Source organism: Sturnus vulgaris, chromosome 2, assembly GCF_052056855.1.
Source record: "Sturnus vulgaris isolate bStuVul1 chromosome 2, bStuVul1.hap1, whole genome shotgun sequence".
Lineage (NCBI taxonomy): Eukaryota > Metazoa > Chordata > Aves > Passeriformes > Sturnidae > Sturnus > Sturnus vulgaris.
The window spans coordinates 32,837,447-32,865,251 of NC_142244.1; the positions used below are offsets into that span (position 1 = coordinate 32,837,447).

General features: G+C 41.4%; 1 protein-coding gene across 3 annotated transcripts; it reads right to left on the minus strand.

The window, feature by feature from the left end:
* Positions 1-6,711: 6,711 nt before the first annotated feature.
* Positions 6,712-19,870, minus strand: PARP11 (poly(ADP-ribose) polymerase family member 11). Of its 3 annotated transcripts, none has more exons than XM_014891552.2 (8): positions 19,851-19,870; positions 16,261-16,389; positions 16,042-16,162; positions 14,717-14,792; positions 13,713-13,785; positions 13,495-13,625; positions 9,723-9,874; positions 6,712-9,292 (listed from the first exon to the last, which is right to left on the minus strand). In XM_014891552.2, the coding sequence occupies exons 2-8, from the start codon at positions 16,384-16,386 to the stop codon at positions 8,979-8,981; spliced, it is 993 nt and encodes a 330-aa protein (XP_014747038.1). In that variant the 5' UTR covers positions 16,387-16,389; positions 19,851-19,870; the 3' UTR covers positions 6,712-8,978. The 3 variants fall into 3 exon arrangements, with proteins under 3 accessions (XP_014747038.1, XP_014747036.1, XP_088015294.1); XM_014891550.2 differs by lacking the exon at positions 19,851-19,870 and adding an exon at positions 19,533-19,551; XM_088159168.1 differs by lacking the exon at positions 19,851-19,870 and having other exon boundaries at positions 16,261-16,530.
* Positions 19,871-27,805: the final 7,935 nt, after the last annotated feature.

The following is a 27,805-nucleotide window of genomic DNA, read 5'->3' on the forward strand; positions in this document are numbered from 1 at the left end:
GGCCAGTTTGAACTCTAGTCGAGCTTTGACTGCATGAATTTTCTCCCTGCAGTGCCAAACAGGATCTCTCTAGTCCTCCTGTGTTGCCTGTTCTTGCTTCCAATGTCTGCACAGTTTCTTTTTTCCTAAATTCTGTTCACCTGTTCACCCCAAGACCCTTTCTGTCTACAAACAGCAAAGCTGGGAGGGTACCTGTCCTAGGTGGCTCCATTAGTCCCTGCACCAAGAAGTTCTTCTCCATGTGCTTCAGCAATTTCCTGGACCTGTTTGTGTCTGCTGTATGATACTAACCAGTTGATGCCTAGGAAGTTAAAATCTTCCATAAGAACAAAGGCAGATGAACTAGAGATATCCCTCAATTCCTCATTGAATAAAACATCATGTTGTCCCTCCTTGGCTGCCTTGGCTTTCCTCACCCTGTCCATGCAAGCTCAGGACAGCATTGCTGTTTTCCCCCTTGGCCATCTTTCTGTGCTGCCACCACTCGTGTGCTTCATTTGGATGTTGGAGTTCAGCCAGGGGCTTCTTGTTCATTCATTAAGGCATCTTGACACTTTTGCTTGACTTTCTGGGTGTTGGGATGGAACATTCTCAGGCATAATGTATAATAAACTACCAAAAAATAACAAGAAAACTATTTCCTTCTATATAACCCGCATTAAAAATGTTTTCCTTAAGCCATGTGCAGCTCAGCATTGGCACATGAATAATTAGAGCTGTTGCATAAACGGGCACTTTTTCCAGTAAGGCACCATCACCTCCACACGAAAGCATGAATTAACAGGTGTATTTGTGTATACCAAAGCAAGAACATCTACATTGTTTATTTGCCCTGTCCCTCAGAAAACAGGGCAACTTCCTAACTGCAGCTTAGCAGTTACTATCTCTTGTGGCTTTAAAGGAAACCAAATGAGCTATCTAATACACGGTGACCTATTTCTTCCCCCTAATACTGAATATACAGTCTTCGTGCATGCTCACGTCTATCATAGTCTTCCAATCCCTTTCCCTCAGGGCTAAGCAAACCCATTTCTGAAATATTAAAAACCACAACATTCCCAGGGGAACATTAAAAACAGTTCTTCATGTTATGTTTTTTTCCTATCACATTTTACAGCCACGCTCTTCATATTTCTCAAACTGAAAAGAATCAGCATTTAATATTTATTTTAAAAGAAAAACACCATTTTAGAATGTTTCCCTGTGAGAATGTGGAGCCAGCAGTATAGTGGAAGGACTTCTCTCCCAGTCTGTGCCATGATACATTTCTAATTTTACTCAATATTCTACAGTTTGCTGAACCATAAATCAATCTTTAAAACACTGTCACTAAAAATCTTGATCTTCTCTCATAAAGGAAAGGTATCCTGGATCAAATTCAGCATTAATTATATACTGCCTTACCAATTTCCCTCACGTTTATGCTCAGGTGGTAAGCTGTATTTTTGTCCACAAGCTGTCCATCTGTGATGAAGCATCATATAGATTCCAGTCCTGAAGTGCACTGATAGCTCAAGGCTCTGTTAGACATATACCTTCCACCAGGGATTTTCAGTTTAAATGAATAGCTGTATAAAGAGAATGATATTGTCTTATAGAATGCCATTCTCATAGATAGACTATTGAATTCTGTTCAATGAGGGATTTTGTGCATTAAAGAAAAACTTTCAGAAACTCATCACCTTTATGAGTATGTGTGCTGGTTACACCTGGGGGAGGGCAGAATCAGAGAGGTTATTCTCCATTAGAACTTCCTCTGTGAGTTGATGGGACCAACTGGAGGCTGGTTGAGTTATTGACAGCCTGAGAAGCCAATTAGAGAAGTTAGTTCGCTCCATGAACACACATTTTGAAGGCGGTGACGTGGGAAAAAAGTTCTCTTTTATTTCCGGTGGCTGAGCAGGTACCACCAGCCCCGCCTGGGCTTCCTCCCATGGGGGGCTCGGGAGGCTGCTGGGCCCCCTTTGCAAACCAGGGGACCCGATGGCCGTGGGGAGGAAAGGCTCATTGATAAAAGACCTTATCCCTGCTTCCTCCTCTGTGGGCCCACGGCTCTGGGGGCCTCGGCTCCTGCTGCTGGCTCGGAGCAGCTTTGGAGGGGAGCCTGGGGGAGGCAGCCGGGCCCTGTCTGGGGAGCAGGGGTGGCCATGGGCAGTGTGGGGCTGCAGCCCAGCCCCAGAAAGGCTGAGTGACACCTCAGCCACCCCTCACACAGCTCGGCCTAGACCTGGCCCAGCCCCTGCAACTTGTGTGCGAAACTAACTCTTTTAGTGCTCAAATAAGACTTACGGACGTCCAATCTTCCTTTGAATGAGAGGGAAAAACAGAAGAGATACAAAGTCAGTGAAGCAAGAGCTAAGTTTTTTTTAGATGGGAGGAGAACGAGGAGATGCTGTGAAGACGGCTGAAAATCCTTTTGTGAGCTGTAGGATGGACTGTACTGCACTGAATATTCCTATAAACCATGGAGAAAGACATGGAGGACTTGGGAATGCTCCCTTTTATAGATTGTTGATCAAAAGAATCTGTGTTGAGGATCCTTCGTCCTGAGGTGAAAAGGGAATCTGTTTCTGGAGATGAAGCATGAACAGAGAGAAAGAGAGATAAGAAAATTTTTGTTTTGGAAAAGTTGATTCTTAAAAGTAAATACCCCATGAGTCTAACACGGCCCATAAGCACAGCTTTAGGAAAGCTGTCAAGATGGGAGGAGCTTCACGACTTGCAAGTTTTCCCGGGCGGATGTGAGTAGTGAAAGTGAAGACACGAGAGAAATGTTTTTTTCCCTCCTTGTGGAGAAGTCCCTATGGCCTGACAGGAGGAAACTTCTCTCCCTGAAGTGAACTGAAAAGGACTATTTAAGTTGGGAACTGACTGAAGTAGTTTTTTGTATGTTTGTTTTGTTGCTAAGAAGGTTGGGAGAGGGGAGGAGGGAGTGGTCTGAAGATCTTATTCTGAATTTTTTTCTGTCTTTCTGTAGTTAATAAAGTTTTTTTATACCCTTTTTAAGTTTTAGGCCTGCCTTGCTTTTGCTCCTGGTTCTGTCTCACAACAGAAAATGAGTATATTTAATTTGGCAAATCAAATCTATAACATTATTGGTGTGTTGGCTGGGAAATTCAAATTAAACCAAGACAGCATGCTTGACAGAAATCTGCTTTTTACAAAGAAACAGCACAGGCTCATATTCCGAAATTTGAAAATCAGTCGTATTTACCACCATAGCAGCTAAAGGCCAAAAAACTGGAGATGTATTGCAATACCTAATGTCACACGGAAGAGTTTCTTTCCAGAAATCAATTGCTTCATGGAGCAGATAATTTAGAGCAATAGCAGTTTTCTCCAATTTGTTAATGCAAACCATAACATTTTTGCTCCTTTTGTCACACTACAGTGATCAATTAAATACAGTAAATGTGATACCACACACTTGCCACGGAAGAGCTGCAAAGACAAGATGTATGCAATGTCACTGGAGTGGGGATATTTCAGGAAGCATGGTGGCCCCATGAGAAGCCAGAAGCCAACCAGTCATGTTTACAGCAGACAGCAACACTTTGCTATCCCCAAGCCCCTTGCAGCAGCGGTCAGAAGAGGTGCTGTAGCTACACCTCTCACTTCTGACAGCTCTGTATGATTTGTGCACCGTTTCTGTAAGCCTGCTCTCATCATAACGTGCCAAAACACATGAAAATGTGACTACAAGTGCCCTGACTCTCCATCCAATACTCCATCCCACTGGGAATATATAAACATTGCTAAACATCCAGGAAGATTATCAGCACGATAACTGAATTCAAAAATTTTAAAGGACAGATTTAAAGTAGTAAGATTCTTATGTTCTCTCCCCTTCTTGCATCACTCCCCAGCCCCAGTATACATGTACACTCATGCACTCTTTCACTTATGTAACCATTTTTCTCCCATTGAATCCCCCGCCTCCAGCTTTTTTATCTCTTGTCCCTGTCTTATCCCATTGTTTTGGGTCATATTTCTTATACTAAAAATGAAAATGAAAACAATTTTAAAATACCAGTCTGGAGCTGCTATTTAAGTCACTCTCATAAACATCCAGTAATTAGCTGATAGAGCTTTGTCAGGCTACAGTATTTTCAACAGCTGTGTTAAAACAAAATCTGTGATGATAGTATTTGTGTCAGCCAGTCCCTTTATAGAAATAAGTCTTTCAAAAGTAATCCCCCCAGTTAATACATAGACAATACCACAGTGTATGCAATATCCAATCATCCTTTGAAAGGCTTATTTGGACCAGCTGTTCTCAGTTGGGATTATTTTCTTGGACAACTTTCACTAGCTCAAAGGTAGATGCTGACAGGAAAAAAAGATTCCATGTACGAGCTACTTGGTCTGTAACCAAACACATCACTTAATACAATAAACTGCATTAGCAAATTCCCACTCCAAATTAGTTTTTAACAATGCTCCAGATACTTCATCTGTTTCATTTTATGGCAACATGAATGCAAGCAAAGCATGGGAACAGGAAAAGGGAGGTGAGCAGACCAAAGCCTTATGCTGTTCCTGAAACCTGGACACAACTCAGATACATACTGCCTGTATTGTTTTATATATTACATTGCTTTATGAATCCAAGGGAAGAAAACTGTATCAGTGAATAAGCTGAGCAATGATAAGAAACATTTGAGGTTGTTCCTTTTGGTGTCTGTATGATTTAATTCCCTTTAAATTAATTTGGCACTTATTGGCTAGAAGACAACCAGGAAATGGATGTAACTGATCTTGGCTTCAGATTGGAAACATAATGTCATTTCCACTGCCCATCTTCCTGATCAGCACCAGACATGGACCCAAATGCTGATACATTTATCCTTTCTTCTTTCATCCTTCTTTAACTGCAAAAATGTTTTTCTAGAAAGGAAAATACTGAAACAAAAACACCTCAAAGACGTTCAAAGTCAATAGACAAAAATACAAATACAGAAATGAATGACATCTCTAGTAAAGTCAGTCGCTGAGTCGAACATAGCTTCAGATTTGTTTCTAGCAGTGGAGTCACAGTCTTTTGCAAAAGACTCTAAAAGTAAAGTGGCAGTAAATCTTCAAATGTCTGCAAGTAAGTGTGCAAACAGTCAGAACCAGCTAGTTGGCAATCCTTAACACGACAGCAGTATCAAACGTAACAGCTCAAAGCACACAATGAAGAGAAATTAATTTTATGGTATTCCATAGAACGGATTACTGCCTTTTCCCATACTTACTCTCTCTGCTACACTGCTTTTTTTTTTTCTCCTTATTGCAAGATACACCAAATACTCTCCTATTTCTGTACATTCAAGTGAGCCCTCTCCAAATAAAAAATCCACTCAAATATGCAACTTTCCAGTCTTAGTATTGTTGACCTTGGCTATCTCTTGTCTACTCATTACCAGAGGAATGAAATGTGACCTCTCCAACTAAATCTCCAACTTAGGACAAATGCAGCACTAAAATTGCTGGACATGTTATGTGACACAATTACCTGTACAAGTATGTGGAAGGAGAGTGACTACTCCTCTACTACCTTTTCTGACACAGCAGAGACTATAAGAAAAGGAAGAAGCCAAGAACAAGAATGTACAGAATGTATGGGGGATAAACCTGGATGATATGATAAGGGAGGCAGTGATGAGAACCAAACCTGGTCAGTCATATTAACTGATAAGAGCACGTAAGAGTGTGTGAAAGCTTATTTCATCCTGGACTTTGGAAATGGTATTGGGGGATCAGACAGGAATCAATGGAGCTGTACATACCTATGCAGTGGGAGATGAACAGGGGAAGGCAGAGTCAAGGAGAACAAAGGGGCTTAACAGAAAGGGGTGTAAGAGAGACCAGTTGGCTTTAAAATGGGGCAAAGTATTCCATCTGTCAGCCCCCATAGTATTTTTTGTGACTTGTGAAGAGTAGATGGCTATGCTGGAGTAGGCCTGTGCTTTTTAGCGAGTCTGCTGTTTTAGACAGTGCCTAAAAATAGTTACAACACTGATGGACATTTAGGTCACAGCAATTTTAAGACTGACATGTGCTCATCTTCCTGAAAGTAATTTCCTCTATATAGACTTGAGCCTTCCTGCTATGATCTTCTGTGCTGATAAAGGTTTAAAAAGGGCGAGAGTTGTCCTCAAGCTGCCAGCTGAACTGGCATCCAATGTAGTCTTAAGTCAACAACTCCAGCCAGAACATTATGTATCTCACATCTAGCTTGGATGAGTGTACTGGGACATCTATTAGAAAACAGAGCTGTATCCATTTTTTCTCCCTTTGGATTCTAACTTAAAAACAAGAGTTTGTGCAAACTGATCCTGTAAATGAACTGGAATGCAGACAGACACTCTCCCAAACTGCTCTGGATGAAATGAGATCCATTCAGCAATAACTGAGTACATGCCAATTATAAAAAACAAAGCTGGTCCAGGAGGGCAGTATGAGCTGAAGTTATTTTTCTGTGTCATCCTGAAGTGCTGTACTCACGTGAAAACACTCTGCCACAACAATAATTTAGTCAGAAAGCTCTACCTCAGATCAAGACGCATAAGAGAATAACATGTTCTCTTGCACAGGCATAAAACCAAAATGGAGAACGAAGTTTCATTACATGAAACTGTAACAGAAAATAGCAGGTTTCCTTCCCCAGAATCACACCAAGATGCCTTTTCTTTAACATTCTAAGAGCCAAGAAATTATTTTCCTCCCTTTCTTTCTCACTGTTCCCTTTATTAAGTCAAACTATATCCTGTATTGGCTACTTGTACAGTTCTGGACTTTGCTTGCAGTAATAATCGCTCTTCCCTTGCCAGAGAAAGGACAGTTATTTTACAGACATCTTCAATAACAAAACTCATAAACACAAAAAGCAGAACACATTGAACATTGAAAGAAGAGGTAAAACTTCAATTGTGCAATAAGATTAAGATTGTGCCATTCAATTCAGATTAAGCAGCAAACAAGACACCACCACACAAACAATCAGAAAAGTCTCTGAGATCAGTAAAGATTGTGGTACTTTCTGTCCATGAGGCGCTAAAAAAGAAACTTCCATTTTCTTAAGAAAAATCATCAATTTCAGAAGAAATAAAAGACAATCAAAGGAAAACAACACATGTATTTGTTAGTTTCATAAAATGTATGCTCTGTAGAATACTGTGTAATAATAAAAAGGATTCAGTAATACACAAATTCCCTGCATGATTTGCTATTATTTTATACAATGTGGGGAACAAAGTGCCTTTTGTAGAGCTAGCATAGTAGTGAATCAAACACAAATCATACCTACAAGAGTAGAATCTAGAGTTCCCAAGTGGGATCAGAAACCATACTTCCTAAAATAAAGGAAAATGCATTCTAGCCCTAAGTGGTTTAGAGACAGGAAAACTGTCATGAAATTATAAATAGAAACAGACACACAACTTGTGCAAGATGCACTGACAGACAATGGTAACAGCACTCAGGAGGAGATATTTGTGTCCTCAGTTACGATGCCAGATATGTTGTCATCTTCTGCTCCCAGTTCCACTGCTTTAGTATGACTTTGAGCAGACCTGGTCATGCCAGCAGCGGCAGTGCCTTTAAATGCAATACCTTTTAAACACAGCCTTTGATCCAAAAAGTCCATTAATAATTCTATAACAAACCAACACAGATCATTCCACATCTGCCACAATTATACACCGATTCTACAGGGTCTTGTTACTGGCCATAGCCAAAGAAAAAGCCTGGAAAGGTTTCAACTTTGACTTTGTCCATTAGTGCTACTTAGGTCCTTCAACAAAGGACGCTAGGGACACAATTCCATAGCAAATCGTTTCACATGATGGGGCGTTTCACTGTAACAGCCCCTTCCTCAGCCTCTTCATGTGTTTAGGTACTCAGGTTTGTTCTTTACCCAAATATTGTCTCTCCTGCTCCTTCTACACGTGAAAAATACTCTTTAACTTTACAACCATACCAGTTATTAAAACCTGGTCTACACAACTATAACTGGAAGCTTTCTATTATAGTGTTTAAAAACTAAAGGATGGCATCTTTTGAAATTTTCCTTGTTAGTTTAAGTGTATTGTTTCCAGTTAAGTTAATATAAACATTGTCTTCAGTAATACCAAGTATATGAGCACTGAATGTGTCTTGAACTCTGACCAGACAGGAATCACAGCAGCACATGAATACTCCAATGAGATGGCAAAAATTCCATAGGATAAGACCTGAGAAAGGTGTATGGCACTGCTGATATCCCAACAGTGAGCCCAACAGTTACATACCAAACAACTAACAACCACAAGTTTATGGACCTCATTTACAGCAAAACCTATGGTCAAATCCTACTGCAAAGGCTTTGTTATTTTCCCAGTATAAAACTGAAGCTTACAGTAAAATGTACATAAAGTTAAACCTGACAGCTTTGTTGAACTTTATCTGGAGGAAACTGCTGAAGGAGCTGCATATGCTTTTTAATTTTTTTTAGGTTTAGAATCCAAACTAAGAGACCTCCAAACAAAATAACATGTACTACAGAACAGACACACACACACACATACACACGTAGCCATGTCCCCTGGGGTTTTGCTGCTGTTGTTCTTACTTTATGTTTTATATGCAATCTTTATAAAAGATTAGTTTCATTATATGCATACTATATTAGAGGCATATTTCTACCACTTTTAATATACTTTAGAAAATCAAAACATAAGTCTTGCCTTTGAAAACTTACCAATGCTCAATGTATTTAAGGCTCACTAAGCAATTTTAGATTTGTAATAGTCTCTACATTTGAAAAATGCATTAGTAAAGTTTACAGATTTTTAAAAACATTTCACCAGTCTCTGTTAAATATTTAATAGCTTCCCTCCTCTATAAATGATGCCAGCTTTTCTTTCACCTCTCTTTCATGCATCACGTTTCTATGTTGTTGTCTTTACAAAAGGAACAAAAGTATCAAAAAACCACATACGATACTCAGTTCAAACTTAACAAAATTCTATTAAGTACTCAGGGTAGATTTGGTTGGCATCAAAGATGACAAAGATCTTTGGGTTCCAGGTGTTATCCACACAGCTGTCATACAAGTTCACAAAGCTTCCATCTTTTGAGGGAGGCCTTATGTATTTTGAATCACCGCCGATATAGTCACCAGTTAATACACGAGCAAGAAACATGACTTTATCTGGTCTATGCAGATGAGGCTGCAGGTTCACACCATGAATCTGGAAAGTATCTCCATGCTTCATGCTCTCTTTGCAGAAATGGCTGGAATATGATGCATCTCTTGCAAAATAGGTCCCTTTCAAATGAAAAAACATAGAAAATCTGATTACGTTCTTACTATGACAGCTTGACTATCAGAGCACAGCTATCAAGATGATAAAAAATGTCAGTTCTTTTATATTCATTAGCAACCCTTTTTTCGTTGTTTATTATTATATTATGACAATATGACCAAATATTTTCAGTGTGAACATTTTAGCAGAAAGATTGTCTTGTGAACAACACTGCTTTGCTGGGCATCCCTTCCCCATGGTCCCTGGCCCTACCAGCCAGTTGTGACAATTACATTCCTTACTGCATCCTTAATTACACTTGACATAAAAGCAGAGCTGTATTAAACAGCTCTTGGATAAACACAAGGCATGCATCACAAAATATACACTACAGGGAACACTTAATGTTGAGCTGTTAACATTACCACTGTTGTATGTGACAGCAATACTTACCTTTTCCATACACAGCAGCATGCATCCCATTTATTCTCCAGTCAAAATTATGAATACATATTGCTTCTACAAATTCATTACTTGTGCCATGAAACAGCATCTGCTCATTAATCGTTGGGACACCTCTTTTCTTCTTCAGTTGAGCTTTTTTCCTACAGAAAACAAACAATAAATACATAAATAAGCACATAATAAATAAATAGTTGTACAAACACACTAAATTACTACTGTGAAAAACCACTGCTGAGGGTACAGACCTAACACATTTTGCTTTACAAGTACCTAGATAACTTTAGCTCTTAAACAGGTCAGGATTCTTAAGGTATTTATTTAGAAATCACACATTTCTGAATGCTGTAGGACTATTTTCTGACATAGTCTAAGACTTGGAAAAAAGGTCTTCCTTGATTTTATCAACATTGTTCATATGTTATTAGTTTCAGTATGGTCATTTTCTGCAGAGACATCTTTAAAAGAAAGGTAATTTTGCACATTTTGTTTCCTTCACTTACTTTAACGTCATGTTGGAAGGGATAACAAAGTTAGGAGATTATCAAGCACTATTACTTAGGCAAACCAGAAAAACTGATCTAAGGGCTAGTTATGCTGAACATCTGAAATTTCTTCAATCAGCAGGTCTCTGTTGTTGGCTGTTTATCTCTGACAATACATATATGTAGTCTCAAGTAACTTCTCTTGAAACAGGGAAATGGAACAAATTTATAGAAAAAGCGAATAATCAATTGTCAAAAGATGTTCTACAACAGTCCTTTACTTTCTCTGACCAGTTCGTTTCATAAAGCCAATTTAGAATTGTCATTAATATGAGAACAACTGTAAGAGACAAATGTGTTCTGATCACTACAGTGATGCAAATAATCATTCAAGCAATGATCAAATGTAATCTCTCATCAATTAAATAAAACACTTTTTCAAAACCATAAAAATTTAAATAGCAACTGTTCCTCCTAAGCACACTGGGCACACTGGCAAGCTGGTTGTGCAGAACGCAGAAATGCCACAACAGGACACTTTGGTAATGTGGAACAGAAATCAAGAAGCCCAACTCTTCTAAAAGGCATCATCTTACCACCTTCCACAAGCAGTGACAAGATAATCCAGTTCAACAAAATTAAGTTCATCCAGTACTGTGAAAATTCTCATTCAGCCAATTCACTCAAAACGTAAACCCTACAGCAAAACGAAATACTCACAGACATGCTCTTTGTACCTATGTAAGCACATAAGCTTTTTCTAAAACTGGTCAGTAATGTCACTGAACAACATCTATTTTTACTTTACTTTTTTACTAAGCATCATCCTCTTTTTACCTTTCCTACCTGGGACACCAAAAGATGTGAATTTGAAATGCTGGAATACCTATTTCTTTGTAATATACTACCAGGCAATAATTTTTTCACCAGTGTGTGCAAACCAATAACACTGTCTTGTGACCCAAGGGCAGGACCCAGCATTTTACCTTACTGAACCTCACGCTACTGGCCTCAGCCCATGGATCCAACCTGTCCGGATCCCCCTGCAGAGCCCTCCTGCCCTCCAGCAGATCAACACTCCCACCCAGCCTGGTGTCATTTGCAAAGTGACTGAGGGTGCCCTTGATCCCCTTGTCCAGACCCCTGATAAGGATATTAAACAGGACTAGCCCCAACACTGAGCCCTGTGTGACCCCACTACTGACCAGCTGGATGTAACTACATTCACCACCTCTCCCTGGGCCTGGCTATCCAGACAGTTTTTTACCCAGCAAACACTGCATCTGTCCAAGCCATGAGCAGCCAGATTCTTCAGGAGAATGCTGTGGGAAAACAGTGTCGAAGGCTCTACTGAAGTCCAGGTAAAAAAAACCCGCAGCCTTTCCCTTTTCCACTTAGTGGGTCACCCTGTCATAGAAGGAAGTGAGGTTGGTCATCAAGCAGGACCTGCCTGTCCTAAACTTATCCTGGCTGTGCCTGACCCCTGGCTGCCCTGCACATGTTGTTTGATGGCACCCAGAATGAGGTGTGCCTTGACCTTCCCTGGCACTGAGCTCAGCCTGACAATTCTGTACTTCTCAGGATCCTCCTTCCAACCCTTCTTGTGCATGGGCATCACATTTGCTCACCCCCAGCCAACTGGGACCTCCCCAGTGAGCCAGGACTGCTGATAAATGGTTTAAAGAGGCTCAGTGAGCACCTCCCCAGCTTCCTTGGAACCCTCCAGTGGATTCTATCCACCCCTATAGACTTGTGTGGGGTAGCAGGTTCCATTTTCTCTTGAATTATGAGGGCTGCATTTTGCTCCCCGCTTCTGTCTACCTGCTCAAGGTCAGGGTGCACAGGTAACAACTGGTCTTACTATTAATGTCTTTGTTGCCTCAGTCTTTTCCTCATCCTTTGTCACTATGTTTCCCCATATCCAGTAAAGGATGGAGATTCTCTACAGCCCTCCTTTTGTTGATGATTTATTTTTTTAAAAATATTTTTATTGTCTTTTACAGTAGTGGCCAAATTAGGCTTTAGTTGGGCTTTGGTCCTTCTAATTTTCTCCCTGCAAAACATCTCAACATTTTTCACACCTCCTGAGTTGCCTGCCCCTTCTTTCCCAAGGTCATAAACTCTCTTTTTTATCTGAATTCCAGCCAAAGTTCTCTGTTTAGCCAGGATGATCTTATTCTTTAACTACTTGTCTTTCAGCACATGGGGACAGCCTGCTCCAGAGCCTTTAGGATTTCCCTCCTGAAAAGCCCAGCCTCCCTGGACTCCTTTGCCCTTCAGGACTACCTCACAAGGGTCTCAAGTCAACAAACAGTCTCCTGAACAATCCAAGGTTTGACCTCTGGAAGTCCAAGGCAGAATTTCTGCTGATCCCCTTCCTTACTCCACCAAAGAAAAAAGAAAACTTAACTAAAAGTAGGATAACTCTCTTAACCATTAATGTATGTAAGGAATTTCATTTCCTCACAAATGTTAGTGATATAGCGTGAAATGAACAAGAAATGACATATCCTTCAAAAAATCATGTAACTTATGTAAGATTTTAGTATATATCTGGTTACTTATTTCCTCACTCTTTAACTTAGTCTAGATTTTTTTATTATGCAAAACATCTTTAAATCTTCTGATATGTACTCCTTCCTACAAGATACACAAATAACATTTGTCAAGTACAATTGCTTAAGACTGACACAAAAAAATTAGTGGACACCAAACTGGACACTTCCTACTTCTTCCAGGCCAGCACAACATAAAGACGGAAAAGCCAAGAACTTAGAACAAGGTTTTGTAGCATATTCAACATAAAATAAATTGCATGAAGATGTGGTAATTAGACACTTAATTCTGTCCTGTGCTTCATATAATTCAGAAATTCAACAAGAGTGAAATATTTATTTGCTTTGTTCAGTAAAAATTAAAATAATACAAGCCTCTCAAGGAATCATTTTACAAAAAGTTATTTTTTGTACTTCTTACTTCAATGTAAGGATCATGGGCATCTACCACACAGATATTCTGAACATCTTAAATACATTATCTGTGCTACAGCTTTATCTAATGCATTTCTGCAAGTATTACATTTCTGCACCTGTAGAAGCTACACAGTCTTGAAAATTAAATTTTGAATAAAGAGAAATGACAAATAAGAAAAATTTTAAGTTAAAAAGCAACAAAAAATTTAATTAATAATAAAAACAGTTAAACATATTTCTGCTGCATGACTTAAAACTTTTCTCCATTAACAATCCTAAAACTGTTGGTTTTAGAAATAATCTCACCTGCAAAAAAACTCCCACAAGTCTAGATTTTGTATTCTCTTAATTCTTTTAATTCGGTGGCTATCCATTGTTTTTCCAAAGAGACTAGAAACTTCATTATATTCATTTGTTTTCTTTTGCAATGGAATAAGCTGGAAAAAAAGAGGTTAGTGCGATTTCAATTCGATGCATTATTTCGTTGTCACATGTTTTTGACCAAGTTGCATACCAACTCTTACCTGGTATGGCTCCTCAGTATTTACATTCTCCCAGTGTGAAGGCATAGGGATAGCCTCATTTTCACAGATGAAACTTCAAACAAAAAAGGTAAAAGCACATCACTTCAAAGACATGAGGCATTGTCTTCCTGTCAAACCCCTGCTCCAAACAACACAGTATGCAAAAAAAGCAAACCCCCATGAAGTTTATACAGAGCTACTAAAAAAGAGTGGTTTAAGCACACACATAGAAGACATACATAGAAGCTCTTAAGCCTTAAAACTGTGACTAAAAAAGGAAATTCCTGAAAGTAAAGAATGTCACCACATGGAAATAAGAGTACAGAATGCAATTATTCAAAAAACAAAGTAAATTGCCAGATCATTGTACGCACTATTTAGCAAATACCAACTGAAAAAACGTTGACACTTTAAAAACACAGATCTTCTTGGAAGCCAATGTAAAGAAATGGCTACTACATTTCTTATGACAAATGATAAAAAATTTTTGGAATGTATAACCACACTACAATTCAACACTAAATTTTTTCTCAGAAACTATTTGGGGAAAAGACCCCACATATCCCATGTACTCAATTTCACCTGTGGTAGTAACACTGCATAGCTCAGTTTATTAATAGTTTAGTGAGTTCCAGATTTACATCAGCTCAGGTTTACATCTAATGACTGATCAAATGGTAAGAAACTGACAATCTAAAGCAGTTAGACTCATAAAAGAATTGTTACAACACAATTATTTAAATTCCAAGTCATTTTATAGTAAATGAGTAAAATACAGGCATGAGATATAACTCAAACTTTTTTTGCTGTTACAATAATACTTCTAAATAATTTATGGATTCCATTTTTTGGTGCTGCAGTAATTCTGATTAAACAGGTGTTCAGAGCAAGTGACTCCAAAAGCAAATAAATATAAACAATAAAGATAAAACACTTTTGTTTCATTTTACTTAGAAGAATTGGGAATAAAAGAAAAAGAAGGAGTCTTCCTCTTATTTCCTTACCTGAATGAATTGATTGCAAAGGGAGCTCGCTTTATGGGACGTTGTTTAAGGGTAGTTAGGTTGATTTGTTTCATCACTGAACATAAAACAAGAATTAGGATAAAGTTTTTGGGAATTCCTCTAAAGCATATGAAACATTTAGGTGTCATTTTTTAAAAGAATGTTACTACACTCTAAGTTACTTGACAGGAATTTCTATTTCAACAAGTAACCAATCAGCATTTTCAAAAAATGTTTCTAAATGCATTGTCATTTATATGAGTTGGCAAAATGTCCAAATATTACACACACAAGACATTTATTTTTAAAATATCCATCTAATATTCATCCCCACTAAATCACAGGCAAAACTTCGAATGACTTGAATGACAAAAAATACACAATATTTGGTGTATGACATCATGACCTAAAGAGAGTAACATAAAAATAGTTCTTTAACATTTACTTATAGTGTTTTTATTCTGGATGCGAAACATACTTTTTTTAAATAAAAATATAATTCAACACAAGTAAGCCTAAAACTCCTTGTATTGTTAGATACCACTTTACTGCCAGTATATTGCTGTCTTACTCAGTCCCCACTTTCTGTATTTGAAATATTTGAAATTTGAATACATTTATTGGAATATGTGCTTATTGCCTTAATTCCTATATTTAAGCATATAGCTGTTTTGCAATTTAATCAGAAAATAAACCATCTATAAATAGAAAAACTAAAAAAAAAGTTACTAGAATACGCCTTTGAACAAAAAACAGATTACATTTATAATTAGTTAGATATATTAAAAACCTGTAATACTCTGTAATTTATAAGAACAGCATAAGCGAGATTTTTACAATCTACTGGTAAATCCTTTTGCCCATCTCCTTGTTATTCTGAGGACAGAACTGGCTTCAACTACCTGCTGAATTATTAAATCACTTTGATGCCAGTATTTTGCAGGAAGCCTCCTTCATAACAATGTTTCTTATACAGACTGAAAGGAAAAGGTTTTCCAAGCTTACAGGCAGTTGCACATTAAAGAAAAAAGCTTCAACCTTCACAGTTCAAGAGATGCATCCTACATGCCACCTGCAGCTGAGGCAAGCAGTAGGAACACAACAGAGTGCTATTAAACAAAACATGCCACTTCATTAATAAACTACACAAAAAAATGTAACAGAGCAGCTGTTTCTAAAAACTCCTATGTATTTTGCAATAAAGAAGACTTTCTTAATCATGCTTTCACAGCAGATATGAGGAAAATAACCTGGTGAATGAACAAATGTGCTGGTGTATCTGAGACCTTCTATTGTTTAAATTTACTCTTTGTAAAGCCACATACCTGAAAAGTCCAGTGTGTAGTTAAACTTTGCAGTGGTAAAAGAAAGAGATCCACGGGGGTCTGTTCGGAAACTCCTTTCAATATCTTCACTGCTAATAGAGCAGTGACTGTTTGAGTCGGTCTTCAAAATAAAAGAAAAATCACATTAATACAAACTCAGCCATAGGTAATTTGATGAATGGAATCCATCAGAGCCAATATAACTTCAAAGGTATTTACCTGAAACATATGCCATTTACCACACTCAGCCAAATAAAACCAGCCCCACTGGGTATCAGAGGTATCCATGTCTTCAACTGAATTTTCCATCTTTCCAAACACATCTTCTGATGGCCCTTGAAGCATTTCCTGAAACATTCACGTACACATACAAAAAAGTTTAGAGACATTTATAAAAAAAGCAAAATAAAGTGCATTTGCAATAACTACAAAAAAAAAAAATCCTATCAGGCTGAGGACAGATCTCTTCTTTCTTTTTCTGAGAAAAATTCTCAATTTGCTACTTATCAAGTATTATCCTTCAACTTAGTTAAACAATTTCAAAATTATCTTAGTTGTCTGTAGAGCATGACAGCAAAGACAAGAGCTATAGGCTTTACGTGATCAAACAGAGGTGCTAAATTTCGTATTGATGGTTATAGCATCAAGGCCACTCAGAAATATACAACAGGCTCTTCATTCATACTTCTCAAGAATGAGGTGTTACATTCAACAGCTTGATGGAAACACCTACTAGGTACTCACCAGCTGTGAACAAATCAGACTGGAAATCAAAAGTTGTAAGAAAAAAATTTAAACTAAGACAAAGAATACAATTATTTAACCATACAAGACCACAGTAGATTATTCCTTTGCAGTGCATGAAGAAGAATTTTCCCCTTAATGCACCCACTTAAAACCGTAAAATTCCTGGTACTGTGTACTTGTATTTACAGAGAAAGTTCACACCAAAAGCAAGAGTGGCTCCCACACAAGCAATGACTACCACAGTTGGGGTTCTGAAGGATAGAAGAAAAAGAACTGAGGAAAGGATATAGCACAGGTCTACAAAATCATGACAAAACCAAGTAGGGAATAAAGAATCACAGTTTCCTCTGACATACGGAGGAGACACCTATCAAAGGATGCACGTCAAGTTCAAAGTAAATGAAAGAAAAACTTCATGAACCAGATGGCAACCTATGGAATTTCTTTTCATGATATGGTATAGATGCTGCAAATTTATGGAAGTTCAAAAAGCAGCTAGACACGTTTCAGCCTATCAAGAGCTATGCCAGAATACCTTTAGAAGAACAGTCTCTGTCAGAACCCAGCTCATTCTTTGTTCATCAATAAAATTCTGAAAACTCTGAAAGTGCTCACCTCTATTTGCATTTTTCCCCAAGCAAAAATTCTAAGTAAGTTTCAGGGAATCTTTCGGAGAAAAAAACTTGCCCCACTCCCAGAAAAGGTCAGCAATTCACCCACTCTAACTGTTTAAGCAACACACTTTGGCACTCTTCCCAAAGATGTCCTCAAGTTCACTTTTTCTTCCAAGAAGTGAAACAACAGCCTCCAGCACAAGTCAAATGACGTAGTTAGTATCCTGGATGCTTCAGTTGTTTCCTGGTCACTTCAACCCAGGAAAAATAGAGACCTGAAGAAGACAAATAGTGGAGGCTAAAAGTAGGCATCCCCATCCTGACCAGTGCTACTGGGGCAGCAGTTCAGAGCAGGAGGCACTTCTAGCATTGTCCTTCACCCTCCATTTTTTCCAAGCAAGTTGTATTTCTGTCTTTTCCGTTTGAAAAAAAAATCTGAGAAACCTCTTTGTGCTAACAGCTACAGGCTGTACTCTAATAATCAAAAGCTCCAAAGGGTTACAAAAATCCAGATGCTTAGAGATCAGAGGGATCGTAAGTGGACCTGCAAAAAATCAACAAATTGCAGAATCTGAGGCAAACCTACTTCAGTGAAAATGGAAGCCTACATGTATGGATTGCTGCCTCAAGTTCACGCAGCACTACACAAAAGGTTCATCAGCTGCACAGAAAAAGTATTTTGAAAAAGATAAGAAAACCATTCTCTGCTTCAGAAGACATCCATCAACATCTATTACCTATAGCAAAACAGCCACAGAGCCTACATTCACTTGCTGTTAAAAGCACAACTGGCTAACATATTTTGATGAAAATCTTCCACCTTCAATTTGATTCTTCCTCTTGGATAAGTATTTGACTATGTTCTATCCTACTGAAAGCAGGCAGGCCCTAGCTTCTTTAAAGCTGAGGAAAGCAATTCAGGCTTTTCTTGGTAATGTTTTGTTTCTTCATGTTCCCATTAAAATGGTCAGACCTCAGCTCCCTCCCTGCGTTAGTTCAGGGCCTTGACTCTGATCAATTAAATCAATGATGCCTTTTGAACAAAAGGACATGCCTTCAAAAGCAGAGAAGGCATGATTATCTGTGCTTGTCAACACACTTGGAGTCCTCCAGGGGCCCAACCTCCAGAATAAACCATTTACTATGGAGATAGTTATTCCCACGGCTTTCAAAAATCTTACATTCAATCCACACATTTTACCCTCATCACAAAGTCTAGGGTAAGCAGGTAGATTCCAGGATGCTTCAGAAGTATGAAGGAAAGACCTGAAGGCATGAATATGTAAAGCCATAAAAACTAGAGAACTGTTCTCAAAGGTGACACAAATTCAAAATGTTTGAAGGAATTATTGATTAATCCAAAATCATATGCAGACCATTTATAAGCATCAGGTAGCATTTTGAGAAGGGTCTCAACTCCCATTATTAGCACTGTTTCTACTGGTCCAGGAGCTACCAGAACAGCTCAAATTAAATAAATTTCTTAGGAAAAACACCCTCCTAAGCAAGAACAGTGCTTGCTGTACGTTGTGACTGAATGGCTTTACTACTACTGGCAATGCACTCCCTCTCCTTTCCAGAAGTACTTGATGTTCGACTGATATATATGCTTTACAGTGTGTAGACTCGCAGAATGCTTTGGGTTGGAAGAGAACTTTAAGACCATCTGGTTTCAATCCTCCTGCCATGGGCAAAGGACACCTTCCACTAGACCAGGTTGCTCCAGGTCCCATCCAACCTGGCCTTTAACACTTCCAGGGATGAGGCATCCACAGCTTCTCTGGGCAACCTGTGCCAGGTTCTCACCACCCGAATGATAACAAACACAGCAGCATCCCAATGGACTGCTCTGTCTGGATTCCTGTGCTGCCTGCTTCACTTGACACATCGTGCTTTATTGCCAAAGGCTTTTCTGCCTACAAACACCGACTTGGTACAGTACCCTGCTGAGAACACAGGCAGTGCCAAAGGAATCTCTGGCTCTTCCTTAGAGAACACGACACCTGATTAGGAACCTTGCCTGAGGTGAGCCCGCAGGGATTGGGAGGGGAGGTGAGGAGAAGGACCGGCATTAGCACCAGCACGGGACACACGGTGGAATGACACCTTCCCACCTGCGCCCCCACCCACCCGCTCCACGCTGCCGGGAGCCACCGTCACAATCGCACCCGTAACCGCACTCGGCAGGGCTGAATCCACTGGCGCTCAAGGGCACGGCCCGGCGACCGTGCCGAGCGCAGAGCCACTACCCCTCCATCGGGCGCGCAGGCCGCTCCCACACACGCCGTGGCCGACCCCTCCCACCCCCGTGCCCAACCTGGCAGCGCGCTGCGCGTCGCGGCGGGGCGGGGCGGGGCGCGGCGGGCGGCGGCCTGCGGGGCGCGCGGGGCTGGGGCGCGGCGCGGGGCCGGGGGCCGTTCCGTTCCGCCCCGCCCCGCCCGCACTCACCGCAGCGGCCGCGCGCACCGGGCGCGCTCCCGCAGGCCGCCCGCGCCGCGCGGGCCGGGCGCGGCGCGCGGGGCCCGCTCCGCTCCCGGCGCTTCCGTTACCGGCGGCCGCGGGGGGCGGGGCCGGCGCCGCGGTGGCCGCGCCCCATTGGCCCGTCGGGGGCGGGCATGCAAATGAAGGCGGGGGCGGGGCGGGGCGCGGTGGAGCCGCTGTCGTGACGCGCTGAGGGGCCGGAGAGGGCCCAGGGTCAGGGCCTGGACGTCTGCCGGTTCCCGTAGCGCCGTGTCAGCGCCGAAAACAGCGCCGGCACGGTCCCAACCTCAGCACCGCTTCCAGCTCCAGTCCCAATGCCAAAAACAGTCTAAACACCCGTTCCAGTACCAATATCAGTACCAGGTCTGGTTCCGGTATCAATACCACTGCCTGTGCCGGTACCAGCGCCAGTTCCAATCCGAGCACCAGTCCTTTTTCCAGCACCAGTCCCAGTTCCAACATCAGTCCCAGTTCCAAAACCAGTCCAAGTACCTGTACCAGTACAAATACCAGGCCCAGTGCCAGTATCAATACCAGTTGAGTGCCAGAGCCAGTCCCAGTACCTTTACCAGGCCCATTCCCAGTTCTGGCATCAATCCCAGTTACAAAACCAGTACAAGTATCTGTACCAGTACTAAAACCGGTACCAAGCCCAGTTCCAGTACCAGTAGCAATCCCAGTTCCAGTCTCACTACTAGTACTAGTACCAGTATCAATCCTAGTTCTAGTTCTGGTATCAATAGCTCAGGTACCTGTCCCTGTAGCTGTATGAGTACCAGGCCCAGTTTCAGTCTCAGGATCAGTGCCAGTGACAGTTCCAGTTCCAGTGCCAGTAACAGTACCAGTAACAGTCCCAGTCCTAGTTCCAGTACCAGTACCGGTACCAGTCCCTTGAGGTACCAGAGCCGTGACACCGTGCCGGTGCCAGGCACGGCAGCAGATGTGACCGTGCACGGCATGGGTCACACAGAGCAAGGAGGGCAGCAATAAGAGGCTGCTGTAGGTGCTCGGGGCCCGTGAGCAGCTTTATGCCACAATGAGGTCTGGAAGCAGCAGCAGTGGCTCTGGAACCAGTTAGTGAGAGAAGCCACAGTGCTGAGCATAGCTCACCCCAGCCCTTTGGTGCAGACGGTCTAGGAGGGGAGCTGCTGGGGGGAGAGGCTGGCAATGATAGCAGCTAAAGCGCTCTGCAGTCAGCCAGCGGCCTTCCAAAACACAGGCAGTCCTTATACATACGTGCAGTCATTGCAACACATCCTGCAGTGAAGGATTTTCACTGAGCAGCATGCCAAGAACAACACAGGTGGAGTGAAAATGATTAATTTCTCCAGTTCTGAGGGAGTGTCAAACAGGATGTTTATCCAGATTCTGGCTGTGCTGACCTTGCCTCTGAATACAGTTAGAAAAGGTTATTTATTTGAGTTAAAAAGTCAAGTAGCCTATGATGAGTCACTGGAGGTATTTCAGTGGCATGAATATAATGCTTCTGGAATAAAGGAGTTTTCTGGAAGTAGAGCCACGTTATTTCTATTGACATTGTTGGAAAGCACATAAACTTTGTTGGGATATATCCTGCCTTGCTTTATGGATCTATACAGAGGCTAGAAGCAAGGAAGGATTCTGTTATTGCCTTAGCTGCTGAATGTCTGTTGAACATCTTTTTTTTAATTGAAATGATGATGATAATGCTTTAAATCTGATGTGGTCCTCTTTGAATCATCTATTTCCATTGCTATTGCTGTCTGTTGTGTATTTTTAAAATAAGGGTCAGGCTTTTCACAGAATTTATGTATTTGTAGTTACAGTAGCACAATGCACAGCTTCCTAGCAGTCAAAAGTTTTAAAGAGGTTTCTGCTGTTACGCCTTGAAGTGTGGGATAGTGTTGAGACTTTTGTTGTGTGTTTCTTCCCTTTCTTTGTATGTTTAGACTGATAATTAATAATGGAGCATAAACCTCTCTTGAGATAAGAATATCTTCATTGCAGGGAAAACAAGCCTCTTATGAGACTATATTCTTTGGAAGCTACATGCTAATTCCAGACTCTTTATGGCAACAACAGCATAAAACCTTCAAAATCCAAACATTTCTGTGGATATGTGATGCACTGTGTGCAGATTAACAGCCTATCTGAAGAAGACATAATTGCATTAATTGATTCTCATAAGCCTCTGCTTCAAGCAGCAAAAAGGCAGAAAGTGGAGAGGTTTGGCCACATGACTTGAGTTACAAACCCATTCTCACAGGGAATGGTCAAATGGAAGTGAAAGAGAGAACTCCCTGGTACTACCTGGTACGTAAATTGTAGGATCATGGAAGAATTTAGATTTGAAAAGACTGATGAAGTTCTTTAATCCAGTCTCCTTACCAAAGCAGGCCTAATTTAAAATCTAGATCAGGTTGCTCAGTTCCTCATTCAAACTTTTTTTTCCTCTCCAGGCATGTCTGCTGAACTGTTTTCAAGGGCAAAAAGCTTCTGTCCTTCTGTCCATTCTAGAATTTCTTGTGTTGCAACTTGTGCACATTGACTCATCCTTTCAGCATAACCCTGTGAGGTGAGCTCCCTCAGTCTTCTGGGCAGTGCCTTTCCCTGGGTAGGAAAATAACAGGCACAGTTGTCTCCAAGCTGGTAAAAGCTACCTGAAGCAGAGGGAAATTACAGTCAATTACCCTAGGATAGTGCTTCTTTAATTGTACCAGACAGGGGATTAAAAGAGGATTCAAGTTGGAATGCACCTTGGTTGTCTTTGAGGAGGGCCACAAAGGTGTTCAAAGGGCTGGAGCAGCCCTTTTCCATAGTGTAATAAATGTGATTCGTGCTAATTAAATTGTAACTATATTAACAAAATTGTATTTAGATCAATAGAAGACAACTGTTACAGAGTGAGTGAGGGAGGAGATGGGCGAGACAGGAGAAAGGACATCTTCCAGAGGTTGGAAGAAAGTCAAACAAGAATAGTAGAAGGACATAAGTCTGACAAGCAGCATCTAGAAATAGAAAGTTTTGATCTAGAAATGGGCCAAAATGGGACGATTCCAAGCATGGGACTCAATTAAAGTCTTGTTATGGAAAACATCTGCTCAGTCACATAGTGCACCTGCACTACCTGCAGGTCACACCTCGGTCACTGATGAAGATGATAAGCCTTGATTGGAAATAAGACCTTTAAAAGGATGAGAGACCCCCTAACCCATTAGTAGAGCATGAGCCGTACACATAGTGACATAGATCTTAGGAATAGAAACTAGGAGGAGTTTTCTAGAAACTTCTGTAGCCTACAGTATATAAGTGGGATTGTTAGCCTGGATGCTTTGGTATGTGAGGCATGGCGAGCCACTCCCCGTATCCCCGGTCGGAGGGGGGCCCCTCCCCGGGGGGGCCCCTCCCTGGTCGGTTTTGCTTATGCTTTATACGAACCTCAATGACACTAAATTACTTACTGCCAAATTTTGTATATTCTTAAATATATGCACTTTGATTGTATTCATCTCCAATACTTTAATTGTCATCTCCAATACTTTGATTGTATTCATTTTGTTACTATCAAAAGTTTACTATTAAATTTAATCTTGTTGCTTGATAAATTGGAAAAATAAAATATAATTCATAACACCTAGACAAGCTGAGAGAGTTGGGGCGGTTAGCCTGGAGAAGAGGTGGTTCCAGGGAGACATCAATGTTACCTTCTATCCTTAAAAGTGTTCAAGGGCAGGTTGGGTGAGGCTCTGAGCAATCTGGTCCAGTGGAATGTATCCCTGCCCATGGCAGGGGAATTGGAACTAGATCATGTTTAGGGTCTCTTCCAACCCAAACCGTTCTACAATCATATGATCTAGTACAACCTCCTGCTTAAATCAGGGTCAACTATGAGATCAGGTCATTTTGTTCAGGACTCTATCCAGTCAGGTCTTAAAACCTACAAGGATACAGACTGCACAGCCTCTCTAGCCAACCTCTTCCAGTGCTTGATACTTGACTGTCCATCAGTGTGAAAAAGTTTTCCCTACATCCTCTCATTACAGCTTAAGCCTTCTGCCTCTTCTCCTTCCACCATGCACTACTATGAGAACCCTGGCCTGGTTTTCTTAACCTCTGCTGAAGGAATCTTCTGTTGGAAGATTGCAGTTAGTTGCTCCCACCCAAGCCTTCTCCAGGCTAACGAAGTCCAGGTCCATCAGTTTCTCCTCACGGAATAAGTGCTCCGACCTCCTGCCTGTCTTGGTGCTCCACTGCTGAAATTGTTTCAGTTGATCAGTTTTATCAGCCTTTCATATACTGATGATCCTCAAACTGGATGCATTATTTTAGGTGAGGTTAAAAAATCCTAGTATTCCTTTCTTTTGAGATCCTGAATATGGTCCTGCTATTAAGAGTGCTATTAGTCCTTTATTAAGAGTGCAGTTGTCCCCTGCTGCCTCCAGGGCACACTGTGGGATCACATCCAGCTTTCCATCTACCAGGACCACATCACCTTTTCAAAATAGCTGCTCACCCTTTCCTAACCCATATTGTTGGCGTGGGTTATGTCTTCCCAGGTGCAGAATTTTGCCTTTGTCCATTTTCAGTTTCAAATGGTGCCTCTGAGGCCACTCCTCCAGCCTGTCTGTGTCCCTCTGAAGAGCTGCTCTCTGCCCTTGAGTGTATCAACTAAGAAAAGCCAAGGAACATAAACTGCCATCATACATTCTCCAAGAGGGGAAAATGGGTTATCCTTTGGTATTTGCCATTTTATAGTAGATTAATTTTTAATAATCGGTGTAATGTTACATATATGCAACTGAATGATAATGTAAATGATAATGGCATATAATTCTGCCAGTATTAACTGAAAGTAAGCAAAAAACAAACAGGACAACCAAAGAAGGAATAAAATATAAGCACTCCATGCCTCCCAAGACCCCCCATAATGGTACAATGACTGTGCCATGAAAAGAAAATACTGACCGTGTTTTGCAACTTTTCAGAAAACTTTGAGATTTTATGATGGGCATGTGTATTGCAGCATAAAGGAAATTGTAGGATGCATGTGATGCCTGTGGTATCCACAAAATTGGACACTCACAAGTGCAGTTGCCCAGAGGCAAGAGAAGAGATTGAGGAAATACTCTGCTTATTACAGAGCATCACATCTGGAAGCCGTGGCTGTCCACCTCAAATATGGGATTGGTCTTGAGAGGTGGAGGAAACTGTAGAAGAATATTATTTTACATTCTTTCCTTGAAAGTCTACGTCCTCTTGATTTGTTGTTCAAGGAGCTGTTAGATGTGTCAAGTGATTTTTCTTAACCTGAATCTCCTGCATCCTTCTGTTTTCTAGAAGATCCTTTTCTGGCTCTGTTCCTGTTGTGCTTTCTCCAGCTATGCCTATTCTGTACTCTGTGGAAGATGGAGAAGGTGTGGGAACATCTCAGTTCTTTGATGCCTTTTTTTTTTTTTTGTGATACTGACTGAAAGCCATTGTCCTAAGCAGTACATGTTTTACCCCTTATTAATGGAGAATAAAACCCACACCCAAGAGACTTCCTTGACTCCTTTCACTTTTCTTTCACATTCCTAGATGTTATTTTTTCCCCTGGTTGTCTTCCAGTATTTCATCACTACTTGGTTGCTTAAAATTGCCAGTTGCCTTTCTGTCTCCTTTTATGGGTAGACTAAGCTCCACCATCCCTGGATTTTTTGTTTGGGTTTTGGTTGGTTTTTTGTTATTGTTGCTGTTTATTTGGAGGTTTTTTTTCTGCAGGGAGAAGGAGTCCAAGAAGTTTCCAAATCTTCAGCTGGAATTAAGAGAATTTAAATACAAATAGATGGACTTGTAGCAGCTGCAGAAAGCAGAGAGCCTTTAGTTTCTTTGTTTCTCTCTAGAGATGAACACAGAAGATCCACGAGGAAGAACACTTTAATACCTGACTAATTCTTGCCTCCTACCTTTTCTAGGCTGGCACAGCATTGCTAACTGCAGCATTGCATGACTGTTTACCTGAGTCAAACATTCAGAGAATGAGAAAACCTCAAAACCAGCGAGTCTGCCAGCACCAGCACAATTTCTCAGGTATGACACATGAACAGCTGCATGGGGCTGGTTCTCATTGACCCTGCAGTGCTGCTCCCTCTGTGTTGTTATAATGACTGAACTTCACTCATCACCCTACTTTCCATATGTCCTGGTTTAAGAGAACAGGTGTCTGCCCAGGAAGGCAGCAAGCTTCCTGGAACGGAAAATATGACCATCTTCCCCCAGTTATTAAAACTGTGAATCAACAGGGCTTTCAGGCAGAGGTAAGGGAAAAGGAGTGACAGTTCTTTAGTAGATTATATATAGTAAGGCAAACAAACAACCACAACGACAACAGCAAGCAGCAGAACCAGGAACGCAGTGAGAGCTTTCTCTCAGGGGTCAGGCCCTCTCCCCTTGGTGCAGTTCCAGTCATCACCAGCAGGGGCGCTGCTGGCTCCCGGCCGGGCAGGGCCGGCGCGGTGATTCCCCCGCGCCTGCAGGGGGCGCTGTGGCTCAGCCGCCTCTCCTCGCAGCAATGGCGACTCACGCGAGGGGCAAGAGGGGAGATGGCTCCCATTGGGAAACTTAGAGGGAGCAGCCGCTCTCACTGCCACTCCAGGCGGGGAGCTGCTCTGTAGCAAACTACAGTGCAGCCCCGTCTAGGGAAACACAGGTGCCCATTCTCCACACCACACACAACTGCTCTCCCCTCCAATCGCTGAGAGCAGAAGGGGCTGAGTCCAGCCCCTGACCCCCAGCCAAGTCACAGTCAGCCCCCTGGCCTCTCATGGTATCTCTGCATTTCCCAAAAGAAAACCCCCAGCCAGAGAGCTCACTACCAAGCTACTATCAACCCTTCTTCTGCAACTGCACCCCTTCTCCCCTCCTCTCCCAGGACCATTTCAATTGAATTCCAAGACGTCCAGCTCATAAGTATCATCCATTCATCCTCTTCAGAGCAACAGATGGTGAGGAAATTACCTGAGAGAAAGAAAGAAAAAAAAAGAAAGAAAAAGGCTAACTCCTAACACCTTCCTTTGTGGAGTATGTATAGTGTTTGTTTTTATGTACATGCCTGCAATGAACTCCATCAGCCTGAGATTTGAATATACACATTAGTTCTCTGTATAGAGAAAAAAGGCTTATCTATAGCCTGATGCATTCCTCTCCCACCACTCATTGCAACCTAGGAAAGGATGCAGGGGTTATCTGCAACCTTGTTCAATGACTGGAAATGGTATCCCTGTCTACCTCACCTCCTAGTGAATAACACTTATGTTGGGAATGGCTTGTCCATCTTTGCTGCATATGCTGGGCTGGACTATCTCTGAGGAGAGAGGAGCATTTGCAGAGTACTTTTGAGCCCAGTTACATTAGGCAGCATAAGCAAGTATCCATAGTTTCTTCTGTGTCTGGGGAATGTGGTGAGCAAGATTGGGATGATCAGAGACAATGCCACACTGCAAACTGTGAGGTTGGGAGACTGTGTTTGCCTGGGAAGTCTGGAGAGGACAGGCATTCATAAGAAGAAGAGGCAAAATTACATTCCACATCTCTCTGGATCCTCATATCTCCATCCACCAGCACTCAGGTGATGTTTGAGTGTACTGATGTCTGCCTGGCATAGAGTTTTATTTTCTTTGTAGCAGACTACAAGGTGCTGCATTTGGGATTTGTGACTAAAGCAAGCCCAGGTAACATACCTCAACATACCTCTGCTCTGGCTATAGCTGAGCACTGCTTACACAGCATCAAGGCTTTCTCTTACTCCCACTCAGCCCCCCTCAGGGGGTATTTGAGAATGTGGAGGGTACACAAGCAGGACAGCTGACCTAAACTGACCCATATGATGTGTTGTATGGTGCATGCTCTACAATATCGTACACAGTAACAGAAATTCAAGAGAGATTTTGGGAAGGCAGCCATTG